At 40.5% G+C, this 15,546-nt stretch overlaps 1 protein-coding gene across 1 annotated transcript; it reads right to left on the minus strand.

The window, feature by feature from the left end:
- Window positions 1-2,699: 2,699 nt before the first annotated feature.
- On the minus strand, window positions 2,700-15,290 carry tmem102 (transmembrane protein 102). The gene is made up of 6 exons (XM_088348370.1): window positions 15,016-15,290; window positions 12,648-12,849; window positions 12,228-12,566; window positions 8,521-8,714; window positions 8,236-8,448; window positions 2,700-6,490 (listed from the first exon to the last, which is right to left on the minus strand). The coding sequence occupies exons 2-6, from the start codon at window positions 12,847-12,849 to the stop codon at window positions 5,897-5,899; spliced, it is 1,542 nt and encodes a 513-aa protein (XP_088204496.1). The 5' UTR covers window positions 15,016-15,290; the 3' UTR covers window positions 2,700-5,896.
- Between the last annotated feature and the right edge of the window lie 256 nt (window positions 15,291-15,546).

Consider the following 15,546-nt stretch of genomic DNA (forward strand, 5'->3'; position numbering starts at 1 on the left):
TGTGGTAAGCTTTCTCTCCTGGCTTTGATCTCTTTGATCTCCGGCAAAACTAACATAAAATGCGACAGAAACAAAATGAAAATAAATCCAAACAGCTTGCCAACATCAGTTTTGCCGTTCCATGTATTCCAAGCCTGCACAAAGTTTAGTCATTTTATTCATATTTAGTTTCTTTTGTCTTTTATTAGCACATTTGGTATTGGAGTAATACAAAAGTAATTGAAAGTAATCAAGTTAAAGTAACCCTACCCAACCATGCTCGACTATTTTTAACCCAATTTGGCCCTTGTGTAAACTGTAGTCCACGTGCATATAAATCTTAGATTCCCTAGCTGTGGTCACAATCGAAAACTTTTAAGGATCTTATTTCAATGCCCGCTAAAAGGTAAAACGAAGTTTTGAGGCTTTTTTTGTTTGGAAGATATACATTTCCCATTATGTTTTTGAGAAACCATGAACTCATTTGAGTTGCAACCGCTCTGGCATAACTACTTTGTGCAGTCTAGTGGCGCCCTCTATTGACTAAAATGTGTATTCCAGTACAGCTCGGACCACCCCAACTTGTTCTTAACAATACTGACCCTTGACCAGTGTTCCCTCTAAACTGCACGCGTGCGCAATCGCGCACTGCTCGCACACTCTCAGCGCACAAGAAAATCTAGCCAGCGCACAAAACTGAGGGCTCAAGATTACTAATTAAGAAGCGACTTAAGTCAAAGTTACAGTGCATGAAGGTAAAAATACACGGGTTCCCCTGACGTTGTGTCCTAAATGCGGTATTTTGAAGTCAATGTCGAACGAAGTTGAAAAGTTAAGTCAGTAGTTTGTCGAGAACCGGCTTCTTCGGCTTGGCTCACTAAAAGGAACCGGCTCTTTCGGGTCCTAAACGGCTCTTCAGGTTGTTTTTGCTTCTTTAATCCCAACACGACCAAATATTATGTCAAATTATTCACAAAATGACTTAAAGGAAGGGGGAATAGAACAAAAAAGAAAAAAAAATACCAAAATGAAAAAGTAGTGAAAAGCTGAGAAAAAAAGAAAAGGAAGAGAAAAAAGGAGAAATTTAGAAAAAAGCCAGAAAAAAAAGAAAAGCAAAAAATGTAGGAAAAGTAAATAGAGAACAAAAATAAAAAAGGAACAGCTCGGAAAAAATAAATACAATGAGATTTTTTTTAGGAATTAAAAAAAGAAGTAGAACAAAAACACGGAAAAAAGAAGAAAAAGTTTGCATTCAAATAATTTCCAATTATATCAAGTCAATCTTCTTGCCAACATTGTACTTCCACTAAAAAAAATGTGATTAAGTACAGTTCTGTATCTTACAATCGACTAAATAAGCCCCCAAAAATGTTAATATTATGCGACAATATATATCAGGAAATAAAAAGAAACGGATATCTTGTGAAAGAATTGTAAGAACAAACGACGTTTGTAGGCCGTACAACCTTTGCAATAGTACATGAATCAATTCATTCAAAAGAGAAAAAATATTTTGCATTGCCGGAAACTCAGCAAAATGTAACTTGATGTCAAGTTTTGGACATAATTATCTTGCCACACTTGGGATTATGGTTGCTCACTGTTGTTTCAAGCGTTGCTCACCGACTTTGTGGGAAGGCTCAGACCCGTGGAAAATTACAGGGAACATTGCCCTTGACACATTGTAAATCAATCACTTTATTTGATCATTAAACGGACAGTTCAATTTTACATCCATCGATAGAAAGCCCTCAGAATCAAGTGAGAAGAATAAATACATAAAATCAGTCTTGTTACAGCTCAAAACGAGAACAATCATGATTAGCAGTTAAGTACTCGGAGATGTTGAAATAATTGCACCGTGAGTCTCAAAAGCAGCAAGATGAGAAACAAAACAGAGTCAAAGCATATACTGCGCCATTTTTGTACTTTGAAATGCACTACAGTCGACATTCTGCACACTTTGGTAGTTGCCTCAGCTTCAACAATTGAGCAGAAAACACATCCAACATGTAGAGAAACAGCAGCTTTTTTTAAAGAAAACACGTGGAATCACTTGCATGTAAACATGGCTGTCTTGTGCTTCTCTTTGCGGGATAAAGCCATGAAAGAGAAAATCTTTGAATCTCAGACGAGATGACGAAAGACACTAATTTGTAATAATTTAGGACTCGATGATGCCGCATACATCCGGATTGATTTTTGCACACTGAATCCAGCAAAGTATTATTTACTTCCAGCTTGGCCCTTCTGACACAAATGCACACTGTTGAATGTTGTGTGATTAAAAGATCTGCTTTAAAGCCTTAATAGTGTTTTGTAAAATTTAAATGTGTCACTACATACATTCCTGTTCAAATGTTGCTTAGAAATGTCCATTTTTTGACAAAAGCAACATTTTAAAGATACATTTTTATTTCCACGAATCAAAATCATTAATACTTTCCATTTGTTTTGCAACTCATTTTAATAATTTTTTTAAAGGTGCAAATTACCAGCTCAGTAGCCTAGATGGTAGTGTGCCCGCTTTGAGACTGGGAGGTCGCTGGTTCGCGCCTCGGCCGAGTCATACCTAATTGGTAAAATGGCGGCGCCCTCTGTTGGCTGCGGCTGCATCGGCTCGCTACAACGGGTCAGGTGTATCGACATTTCGTTCTGTGTACATTGTTACAAAGAATGACAATACAAAGGAAATTATTATTATTATTATTATTAATTGTCTGGATGACCCCTAAACCTTTGAACAGTCCTGTATATAGTCTTAAATGCAGTGTCTGAAACTTTTTTAAGTTACCGATCATCAGGGCAGGCATAAAGTTGCCTGCCCCATTTTTTCACAACTTGAAATGCAATAAGATGACTAATCGCAAAAAAAACGTTTTTGCAAAGTATTAGGATTGATAATCAGAATATATAACAGAGCAACATTTTAAAATTAAGTTTATTATAAATCTACTTATAACATTCATTGCATGTCTATGACATCGCTGTTTTCCATCTGCCATCAGTATGTACCTGTATTGACTCATCTTCATTCATGCAATGATTGCGTTGCGTCGTCTGCTACAAGCCACGTGAACTCCTCTTTCCACGATGCTTTAAATGTACGTTTACGTTTTGTAGCACCATACATTTTTTTAGCTTCTTTTGAATCTTTCTTCCGGTTTGCCTTAATTCCTAACCACTTCTCCATTTTTCTTGTGTTCTCTATGCGTCAACTTTGGAAAACGATATGCAAAAGCACGACATTATAACGCTCGCAAAAGTCCGGAAGGACGAAGTTATTCGATGCAGGCTTCTGATTGCTGATCTGCTGCCGAGTATGCAAGTTGTCTAATGAACCAAAATTCCGAAATTTCCAAACCGAACTAAGATTTCAAAATCGGAATAAAGCAAACGTTTGATTTGAAAAAAATAAAAACAATTTTATTTTTTTCTTGAAAAAGTTGTCGCCCACCCGGGCAGAGATATTGTGCAAGTTGCACACCCGATATAAAAGATGCAAGCCCCAGGTGTCCGGCCAGACATTATTCCATACACTGATAAATGTATTTGTTTTTCTGTTCTATTCTTATAATTTAATCATGGTAATCATATAGTGGTGATTAATGCACCTTAAGTTTATCCATAAACTTGAATGTAGTTGTTATTTACTTTAGTTCACTTGACGTCTCAATGAATCCATTCATTTAGTCGTTATACAGTCACTACATTGTTGTAAGTGGTGTTTTAATTTACTGTCGGAGGGGAGGCCTCGAGTTTTCTCAAACCACCTGCAGGGTTCAGTCTCAACAAAGAACTGCTGTGAAGCTAGGATTCAGGGAAATTTCCACTGACTTTTGTTTCGTTTGCACCATTTTTGTCAACATTCTGCAGATTTTGCTAGTTGCCTCACCTTCAACAATTTAGCAAAAACACATACAACATGTATAGAAACAGCAGTTTTGTTAAAAACAAACAAACATGAAGTCTCTAGAATGTAAACTTGGCTGTCTTGTGCTTCTCTTCGCCTGATAAAACCACCAAAGAGAAAATCTTGAAATCTCAGACTAGTGGACGAAAGACACCACTAATCAGTGAAAAACATTCTTTTTCTTGCGCTTGCGAATGCTATCATTGCTTCTGGTGCCTGTGTTTCTCTTTGGTACATTCCACTATCCACTGAATCTTCCAGTCATAGCAATATAAGGATTCTTGGTACCTGAGAAAGACCACCGGGGATGAAACGTTACATTCGGTCCCATCGTCCTCGGAAGGAATCCGACGTCGGGGAGAGTTCTAGCCCCTTATCTGGAGTGTATGAGATGCCATCAGCGTGAGGAACACTGCAAAAAATAAAATCTTAACCCATCCGACACAGATTTTGCTCATTTGTAATAAATTGTCTTCCTATTTAGATATTTGATCTTATTTTCAAATAAAATGTAAAAATCCTCCTTTACAAAAAGAGAAATGATCTTATTTAGCAGATTTTTGAGGATTCTGCTCATTTTAGGACAGCTGCTCTATCCAATTACAAAAGATATTTGAGAAAAGTCATTACTAGATTTTTTTGGTCAATGTTTTTTCTTACTTAAACTGCAAACAAATAATAAAAACACATTAAAACTGAAGCAATTTTAAACAAATATACTTTCCCCTATTTTACTATATTCTTGTTTCTTAAATATTGTTTCTAAAATACGCAAAATTATTTTATCAAGCACCTTGTAGAGTGTTTCTCATTTTAAGAAATATTTTCTATCAAAACAGAATAAAATATATAAAACAAGAAAAATTGGGGACTGGATTATTTTTCCTATTTTCAGTCAAATAATCTTACTCAACTGGAAAAAATAAATATAAAACACATTAAGTCTAAAACAAAGTTTTAAAAATATGTTTTTTCTCTCTTTAAAATAATTTGAAAAAACATAAAATGATTTTACCATGCACATTTTCGATTATACTGCTCATTTTAAAACTGGTCTTCCATCCTAATAGAGAAAAAATGATCTACCTGAATTTTTCACTTACTTTTAGTATTTCTTTAATATTAACTTGCACAAAAAAAATGCATTTAAAACTTATAAAAAAAAACAATAGAGAATGTATGTTTTCATGTTTTTCAATGTTTAGAACGCATTTTCTATCTTGCTACTTGAGTGTAAACTTCTTGAAATAGGCAAAATTATTTTATTTAGCACATAGATTACCTTAAATTCAACTTTGTTCCGACATTTTAAACACTGCGGCTATTCTTTCTTCCTCTTTTAATATGACGTCATAGTTTTTTCAATAATTTATGTATACTAATTTTTGTTGCCCTTGTGCATAGATAGGTTTCTTAATTTTCCTCATGTTGAGGTTTTTGAGTTTTTCCTTGCCCTCATGCAGGTTTTAGATCAGGGGATGGTGTCATAATAGTCTGTGGTTTGCAATAATCTGTGGCCTGTGCAGACTCTTTGTGATTAAGGGCGTCACAAATAAGCATGACTTGACTAGATGTTAATGTCAATTTAATGACTATTGATTAGTGTGCGACTTGATATAGATTGACAGTTGGCTAATTACAAGTGTCTTAATCATAGTGTTACTTTTTGGATTAGTTTGAAATGTAAGAAATGGACGTGAATGAGTTCATTTTATGGCTGTTTAAGCCAGCGGTCTAAATCCAGTGTGGCTCGTACAAGAGATAATGGCGATCTGTGCTTAAATGAGCTCATGCGACCTTTGATCAGGTGCGTTCTGTAGTCCAGAATTTACGGACTATTGCTAGTTTAAAGACATTTTCTATTGAGATAAGAAAAAAATAAAATTTTCTGTCTATGGGATAAGATTTTTTTTCTTTGTGTGTGTTAACGTGCTCTGATGCCGCATCCATTCTTCCAGTACTCATTGACGATCTCCACGGCAATCGAGAGTCCTTGAAACTCCATCAGTAGAACTTGTCATCGATGCGGAAATGCGGCCGGGTGACGTCATCCGGGTTGAGGAAGACAGAAATGGACTTCCCCGGGTTCTCGGTGACGAGTTGCTGCAGCCGTTGGGCCAGCTTGTCCTCGGGAGGCGAGGCCACGCCGTTGATGTGGTGGTGCCCTGGCGAGCCATTGGTGCCGCTCGCCAGCTCCTTCTTGAGCTGGCCCGCCTGCCGGGCTTGATCCAGGGCGGCACGCAAGTGCTCGCTCGGATCGGAGCGCACGTGGGCCAGTTTTCGAGCCACCAGGAGAACCTGGCTGTCCGTCAGGTGCTCCAACATGTTTGACTGTGGCAGGAAGTAGTTTGGGCAGTTTTTACTCAGGATGCAATGGGCCAGGTCGTCGAGGAGACCCAGGAGGAGGCGGCCGGGGGTATCCGAGTCGGGGGAGGACAGGTAGGCGGCTGGCAATCGGTCGCAGGCCCAAAAAAGAAGCGTGCGCAAGTGGTAGAGGCTGAGGCCCACACGGGGGCGGGCTAGGATACGAGCGAGAACCGCTTTGGCAGCTTGAAAAGCCTGGGCCATGGGGAAGGGGATACACTTCTTCAGCTGGACCTGGATTAACAAACGGACACGTCTTTTAACTGTGATGACCTATATTGACGGCTCAACAAAGCAGATTTGTATATTTTTGGCTTAGCGTACTACTTTGTAGTGACAGCAAAACACATCTTGAATCTCAGGCCAATTGGAGAAGAGGTTCACGAGGTCAATCATACAAAATGCAACTATGCCCTTTTTTTTCAGGAAATGCCAAATATTATGGTAGTAGATCAGCATAACGTCATCACCACAATTTATTTTTTTAACAAAAATATAAAAGCAACAAGTGACGCAACGCTGAATAGAACAGAAAGGTTTTCCCCATAAATATCGGAATTGTCACACGATAACCAGACATCTTTGGGCGCAAAGTGTGCGCCGACTTCGCTGGGGCCTCAAAACTGAGGTTCGTCGGAATGACGATTTACATCGAAAAACAACAGCAGCCAGATGATGAAGGCGCCGTATCTGAGTCAGATCAGGAAGCTTCTCCTGCTAGTGGTAATCATTGAAAAACAAAAAACGCCCTGGACGGGGATGGCCAGTACCAGCCTGTACTTGCCCAAGACACACCACTAGAAGTGGTGCCGCTACGACCCTGGCGGTTTAAGGATTCGTCAACGGTCAGCTGGACCACAGGTTTTAAATATACTGTTTTTTAATTAAGACAAGTGCCGTTGAACAAGTAAAATTCATTTGTGAATGTTCGCTTAATTGAAACAACAAAGTGTGAGTGCCTCCTAGAGGTTTAAAAAATAAATATTAAAATAATACGCAAAATACAAAACGTATCATACAATTGTTCCTCTTTTTATTTTTTTAAAGACTTGTAGAGGGAGAAATTTGCATTTATTTTACATAACATAAGCCACAAGTAGAGGGAGCTCACACAAAGTACCGACAAAACTTGTAAAAGGCTTGACCAAAATATGAGATGTAAAATTGAGCTGTTTGGTTACTTTGAGTCCCCTTAAATATTATTCTTCCTCGGGCTCGTTTTCAGATGCACTACACCAAACAGCGACATCCAGTGGTGGAAAAATGCACTCTCTTCCCTCAATATGTCAAGTCAAGTCAAGTCATTTTTATTTGTATAGCCCTAAATCACGAAGAGTCTCAAAGGGCTTCACAGATTGTTACACTATATTTCCTTCTTAATTCCTGTGGGTTTTTGTACTTTTATATGAGGGGAAGTTGCAGAATAGATTAAGTTTTATTGTTCTGTCCTTTTCAATAACAAAAATTCTGATTTCAGTATAGTAAAAAAAAAACCAGTACAACAATATGTGAATTTCCCTGCGGGAATGAATAAAGTATCTATATAAATAAAATCAGATATTCTTTCTTTTTCATATCATTCTGTGTTCTTGATGTTGAAAGCTATGGAAAAAAGGCACATTTACGAACGATGGAAACCCAGTAGGTGATTAGGTATTGTAAAAACAAGTGATGGAATAGATCATCAATTGTAAATAAAAAACTGATTCCTAATCCACATTTGAATTAACAGTCATTGAGCTGCAAAGATTTATACCCCTGGATCTTCTGAGCGTCGCTAATGTAGCCGCTGCCCTCATTAGCATAAGCGGCAATGCCTCTTCGGCTCCATTAATGGTTGAATAAATCTGACGCCATTAAAATAAGAGTGTGTTAATAACGTGTTTAACCGACGTCACTAATTACATACGGCTTGTGTAAAAGGAAGGCTCCAGACGTGAATTCAATGAGACGTGTCAAAGACTATAAACCAAAAGTACCTCGCTGCGTGAGAAGGCGAGCCTCCACTCCCGGTCGGGCCGACCCCCTAGTGGCGAGCAGCATGGCAGCAGGTAGAAACCAGATATGGCCTCTTCCTCCGTGATTTTCCCGTCCCAGAAGTGATTAGCCGTCAGCCAGCCTTGGGCCACAGCGGGCCAACCCCGAAAAGAAACCACCGGCAGAAGGTCGTACAGGACCCTGCTGGAGCCCGCCTGCAGCCGTTTGGACTGGTGAGGGTTGAATTGTTTCGAGGAACATTTTTTTCGGTTCAAGCTCGAACGTACCTGCAGGATGATGGTCGTGATTGGTCCGTTTCTTTCCAGGCGCTCTGGAGTGGGAATGCCTCTCTGGGGGCTTTGGCGCAGCTCCTCCACAGCTTCGCTCACCACCCCCCAGAACCAATCCGTCACCAGGGCGGGGGAGAAGTAGTACCCATTGAGGGACTGAGGTGAGTCTAGCGACAGGAGAGAACCTTTTCCTGGAACGACAAAGTCAAGGCATTTATTTGTATAGCCCTTCATCACAAAATATCTCTTAAGTGATGCACGGACTACCATTACACCATCCCCTGATCTGAAAGCTACATGAGGGCAAGGAAAAACACAAAAACGTCACCATGAAGAAATTGTCAGAAAGGGTCACACATGAGATAATCCAGAAGGAGCAGTAAATGATACATTTCTTCTATAGATTGTTCCTAATCACGTGAACAACATCATGGCAACTCGGGTATTGGAGACCATGCTGGATGTGTGTAAGTTTACCTCATTTTATTGTGATTGACAATCGAAATATGGCGATCAAAGCTCAAGTTTAGCTGTCGCTAAACATTCTAGACTAAGTTATGACAACAAATGTTCACTGGTGTACAAACATGACAAGCTAGAGAAAAGCGTGTAGGGTTAGGGCTCATATAAGGCGATTTCTGGGACTTCTTTCACCCAGCGAACAGCGCACTACTGTCTGCAAGGTATTTTAGCTAGAGCCTATCTCTGCCCTCCACTCACCGAATAAGGGTGCACTCTTTTTTAGCAAGGCTTTCAGGGACACTTTATTTAGGGCGTATTTGGCAATATTTTTGCCTAGGGTTGCGCACCCTCTATCTCTGAAGGGTGCATTGCAAGTGGGACCCGCTCTGGCCTCCACTCACCAGGTAAGAGTCCTTATAAATAAATGATAAAGTCACAAAAAACAATGACCTACACCAGGGCTCAGGAACCTATGGCTCACGAGCCATAGATGGCTCTTTCTATGAGTACCTGTGGCTCAGAGACAAATTTGATTGCATGCAAATTTTTTACATCTCGTTCAAAACTTGAGCCATTTATCCTGTTCAGATACACGCAAAGCCAAACCAAAGCTGAATTACAAAGCAGTACTTCGCAGAATATATAGGACACGTTTTTTTACTACAATTTACAGTCAAGGTGTCACCAAAAAAAAAAAAAAAAAAAAAAAAAAAAAAACTCGTTTTGCCTGTAAAACGCTAAAGAAACCTTTAGATAAAAGCTCACTATATAATCTGTGTTCAGTGTTCAGACACCTTATGATGAAATCCAAGGAACAAACTGTAAATACGCCAAAACACCGGAAGAGAATTGAAAGTTATTTGATTGGGTGAGTGGGAGGGATGGGTGGAGCTATGCAATAAGTGCAAGCACTCCTTCCCATCTCTCGCCCTACGCCAAAGGTAAGCATATCAGGCTCCCTGTTTGCAGAATGTTGTGACGTTTTTACAAAATAACTGATTGCATCTAGTTTTGAAACCAATATGTATGAAAAAAAAGGGTCAAAATGAGTTCAACCGATCTTGAGTAATTGCAAGAAAGAGACAGGTTTAAAGTGTTATGTTTGTTGATTTTGGGACACGGGCTCTGGCATAATTCTCTTTTCATAATTTTTATCAAATCATCAAATATAAATGTGTTGAAGACTAAGCTTTTGTCTGGGGCGCGGGTTTAGCAATTTAGTAAATTTGTCTCATAATATATGTTGTGGCTCTTTCCCAAAATAAAATTAATATATTTTGCTTTTATGGCTCTTTAAGTCAAAAAGTTTCCTGACCCCTGACCTACACGTTCCTCTTTCATTTGAAAATCCAATAAAATCAGTGTGGAGCTGTGCCAACATCAAACCAATTCTGGTGGACCCATCCAACATGGCCAAATGTGTACATTTTGGGATGCACATGACGTCACGCGAAATCCTTTCCTGGACTAGCAAAGGAAAAGAAGGGAGCAGTAATGATACATTTCTTCTATACCAGTCATGGGTCACAGACCTTAGTCTTATCTTGAATGCTTGCGAGGTTTCTTTCCTCCGACACACCAAGTTCAAATGATTGGCATTATCGGGTATTTGCAGAGCTTGCGGGTAATGTATGTCGGAGGAGGCAAAACAATATCATAATCTCAAGGGTCTGACTTGTGCAAGTAATGAATGGTTCCTTTCTCTAACACACGATTCCAATGATTGCAACAGGAGAGAACTTTTCCCTAGACCGGCAAGGGAAGGAGCAGTAAATCATACATTTATTCTATACCGGTCATGGGTCAAAGACTCAAGTCTTATCTTGCATGTTTGTGAGGTTTATTTCCTCCAACACCACCAACTAGAATAATCATAGCTAATAAGCATTTGCTGAATATGCGAATTGGAGGCTAACAATATTACAATATCAAGAATCTGACTAGTACATGTGTTGCTGTATTTATTCGTGTTTAATGCACTTTTTGTTTTCCCTCAAAAGTTTAGATGCGTGTTATGCAGAAGGGTTTACAGTTATGTAACCTTGGGATCAAGCGGTCTCAGGTTTGATTCCCGGCTCCTACGTGTAATATGTCGAAGTGTCCTTGGGCAAGACACTGACTCCCTAATGCCACCGATGAGCAGGTAGTTGCCTTGCATGGCTGATGCTGCTATCGGGTAGTTAGTGTGTTTACGAGTGTGAAGCACATTGTAAAGTGCTTTGGGAGGTCTTCAGTGACGTGAAAAGCGCTATATAAATGCAAACAATCATTCAAATGCAGACCAATGATAGATCAGACAAAAATATTGCTGACCACAATCGCAAATCATTGGATGAAACGGAAATTGAACCCAGGTTGCAACTAACTACTAGAAGTTATATTGATGATATTAGAAATTGCATTCAATTTCATCTCATTATCAAGCTTATTTTATTCAGGGTACCAGAGACGAATGTCAAAGAATGAAGAAAACCGAAAGTCGTCCTAATAGATACAAATGCAAAACAGCGCGAAGAGGGAATCATCCCTTTGGTGTATCTGATGATTAATTGGACGTCAAAAGGCATTAAATAAATACATCGTATGGTGTTCATAGTTTACGTTGTCGATAAATTATATCAATCAAGGATGCACAGATTCAACGTTTATCGCTTGAAATGCTTTGTTTTGGCTGAGAAAAAGTGAAACCAAATTTGATACTGATTTTCAACAAAATAATTAGGGGTGCACGTGATACCCGAATGTGTTTTATACATTAAAAAATACATTAAATGTTTCCCTTCTCTTACAAACCTAATTCTTATTATTGCCCTGTCAGCTATCTCCGCAAAAGACCCAGCAGATTTGTTGAGGTGTATTGGATGTGGGGAAAACCTGGTTATTTCATCAAGCGCCTGACTTTTACGATGTTACCCTTCTCCAACACACCTAATTCAAAGTATCAGCTCATCAGCAAGCCATGCAGATGCATAATAATGATCCTGATGATTTGTTGTGGTGAAATGGAGAAGGAAAAAAATGATAATGTCCTCAAGAGTCTGACTTCTGCAAGTTTAGGATATTACCCTTCTCCAATACACCATATTCAAATGATCAGCTCATCAGCAAGCCCTGCAGAAGCATGATAATGATCCTGATGATTGGTTTTGGTGCGTTAGAGAAGGGATAACATCTTAAGCGTGAAGGAATCCAACTCTCGAGGAACAGAATCAACACCAGTAGAGCTAAAAGTACTTGTTTACCCATATCCCCATCTTCTTCCTCTTCTTCTTCGGCAGGAATTTCGCTATCCTCCTGGCAGCAGATGCTCCACCGGGACAGGAGGTTCGGGTCGCATAGACGCAGGCTGAGCCACGAGTGGCATGGCGCCGAGTGCCTCATGTCCAGGGTGACGGGCTGGTTGCGGTCATGGAGCTTAAGGGCCGGCACCAGAAGGGTGAAGTCCAGGTCAAAGTCGGCACCTTTGGCGTAGTTACCCAAGTCCTCTGGGTTCAGGTCAAGGACGCCTTCTCGAGCACCTCCGGAGAGAAGTAGATACTCGTTGGCTACTGGCAGGCGCTGATCAACCTTCTGGACTAAACCTGAGGAGAAAAAAAAGGGAAAGGATGGGTCATTTTAGCAGTCTTGAAATGGTTTGATCTGACACATCGCATTTGAAGCACCTAACATGTTGAAAACAAAATCCTTCGCCGTGTGGACCTCCAAGGCGGCCTGGTCCCCGAAGCTGCCCTGCTCCAGGAGGACCAGCTCAGACACTTGAGCAGACAGTTGCTCCAGGGTAGCCCCCGAGTGGAAGTCCACTTCGGAGAGTTTCTTGCCGGTCGCCGGTGAGCGAGGCGACACGGCGTTCATCAGGGTCTCCATCTGGAAAAAAGGAGTTTATTGAATAAATAATTCAGACAGTTTTAATACAGTCAGTTTTAATAATGAAATTTACAATGTGCTCCACATTTCCCAATAGCGGCCTTGCAGCCATGTAAGGCGCTAACCTGCTTATTGGGTGTATTAGGGGTTCAGTGTCTTACCCAAGGACACTTCGACATGTAACACGGACGGGCCGGGATTCGAACTGGGATCCCTTGATCCCAAGACGAGCGCTCTACCTCCTAAGCGACTGCCGCCCCACAGGTCATTCTGTTCATTTACTCTGTTCTTCTAAATATAACATTATAATGAATTTAAAATCAACAACTTTATAAACAGAAAAAAAGGGGTTAAAAAAGGACGGGAGTTTATCCTGGTCCCGTCCCGTTGACCGTCTAAACCAGGGGTGTCAAACTCATTTTCACTCGGGGGCCACACGATAGAACAAACATTCTGTCGGGGGCCGGACTAGTAGATTTAAGAGAAAGAAAAAGAGATGAATAAAAGAGAGAGAGGGAGGGAAAAGGAGAGAGGACGGGACAAAGAAAGAAAGAAAAACAGAGAGAGGGAGAGAGCGTGAGAAACAAAAGAGATGAAAAGTTGTGAGAGAGGGGGAAAAGAAGGGGACAGGAAGAAAGAAATCCAAAGAGAAATGGAAAGACAGAAGGAGAGAAAAGAAAGCGTGAAGGGGAGGAAGGGAGAGGAAGAGAAAAGAGAGAAAAGGAAAAACGGAAGTTAGAGCAAATGAAGTTAAAAAGACACAAAGAGACAAAGAGGAACAAAGAAAGAGAAAAAGAGAGACACAGAGAGTGAAAGAGACAGAGAGTGGGAGAAAGGGGTGGAAAGAGAGAGAGAGAGAGAGAGAGAGAGAGAGAGAGAGAGAGAGAGAGAGAGAGAGAGAGAGAGAGAGAGAGAAATAAATACAAGTACAGTGTCTTTGTGAGAGGCACCTGGCTTTGGCAACATCAAGTTGACATATTTTAACCTGCAGCTTGTTTTTCTCTTGCGCTTCTCTGAGTGTTGTCTCGCGGGCCGGATTCAATCCCTTGGCGGGCCTGATCTGGCTCGCGGGACGCCTGTGGTCGAAACCCTTCTTACAATAGTTAATTGGTAATTTTTTGGCCAGTGTCTGTCATGTGACTTGAATCTTACACCTCTCACTACTGCCCAAGTTTAATTTTCAAATAATACAAACTAAGTAAGGGAAAATGCAAAATCTTTGTTATGATTTAGTTATTAGTTTGGCCGGCAACACCTAAGACAAATGATCTCGAAAATCAAATGATTATGATCTCAATTCAAATGTCAACTTCATGGTGATATTTGCAAAACACACAACTCAAATACAATTACTTCATCATACTTCACGTGCAAACATGCGACAATTAAGACAAAAATACAAATAACTGAGTAAAAAAGGTAATTATATAAAAAATATATAAGGTTTTGATTTGAAAATGTGCAAAGGATAAGCAGCAATGTAAATAGTGCAGTTGTGCATTGATTTGACAGAAGACAGAGAAGTGAGATGAGGTAAAGTGGGGAGAAAGTTCTGAACTAAAACGATAGTTTCAAATGTAGTACAGTATTGTATTTTGATTTTGCACATCGACTAGTTTCGAGATGCAGAATATATTGTGGTTGAATTTAAAACAATTATGATTTAAAATGCACTATCGTAAACTGTAAGTGAATTACAATCATTCCAATATCCTATTTACATCTCAAATCAGAGATTATTTGTTTACTCAGATGTTATTTTCACACAAAGACAGGAGAGCATTACCATATTAGAGTCAATTAACATGCTGAGCAAAGTAAGCTTGAAAAAGAACACAAAAACTAAAGTGCAAAGCAAGCAAGAAGAGTTGGCCCAGTTCCACCGAGTTAGCTAAATTAGCAAAACAGCTAAGCTAATTGTGCAGCTAATTAGCCCCCTTGGCATTAGACCAATCCGGCTAACGTGGCTACATGCTAATAAGGTCGGTTTAGGTGAAATCACGGACGACATTCGACCTTATCGAGAGTTACTGGTTTTTATTCACTAACTTGGCCAGCTAGCGTGTTAGCTAACTTGACAGGTGGCGTGTCAGAGGCATGGGGAGAGTGGTCGGCTGGAGCCGCAAAAGCAGGCAGGAGAGGAAAAAAACAAAACAAGATAAACACCTAAAGCTCGAAAGGGAGTCCACCGTTCGGACGGCAACTTCCTCGGCAAAGTCTGCTCAGCCGCCTGCCTTGGAGTCCACCCCGGTCAGCTGTCATCTCCCGATCGGCGCCGCGTGGGCGGAAAACGGTGCCCTGCACCCGGGGAAGAAGATCCGAGGATTAGCGGCGAAGGGAGGCGGCGAGCTTCAGTTTACCACGAGAAGACGCATATAGAGAGGCGAGGCGACTGTGCAGGCGCCTGCCTGTGCAGGAATGCATGCTATGCATCTGCTGCAGGTATTATGCCGAGAAATGCATCCTGCCGAGATTTGCATCCCCTCGCTACTATAACCACTTTTACCTCGTTTTATCTCACTTTTATATCACTTTTTTGGGAATGTAATGGCGAACATATAACCAAAACCACTTCGTCTTGCATTTGTTGGGTATGTCTCATCTCATCTCATTAGCTGCACCGCTTATCCACAGTAGGGCCGCGGGGGTGCTGGAGCCCATCCCAGCAATCATCGGTCAGTGGGCAGGGGACACCCT

This window comes from Urocampus carinirostris, chromosome 11, assembly GCF_059441175.1.
Source record: "Urocampus carinirostris isolate Australia breed hairy pipefish chromosome 11, RoL_Ucar_1.0, whole genome shotgun sequence".
In the NCBI taxonomy this organism is placed as follows: Eukaryota; Metazoa; Chordata; class Actinopteri; order Syngnathiformes; family Syngnathidae; genus Urocampus; species Urocampus carinirostris.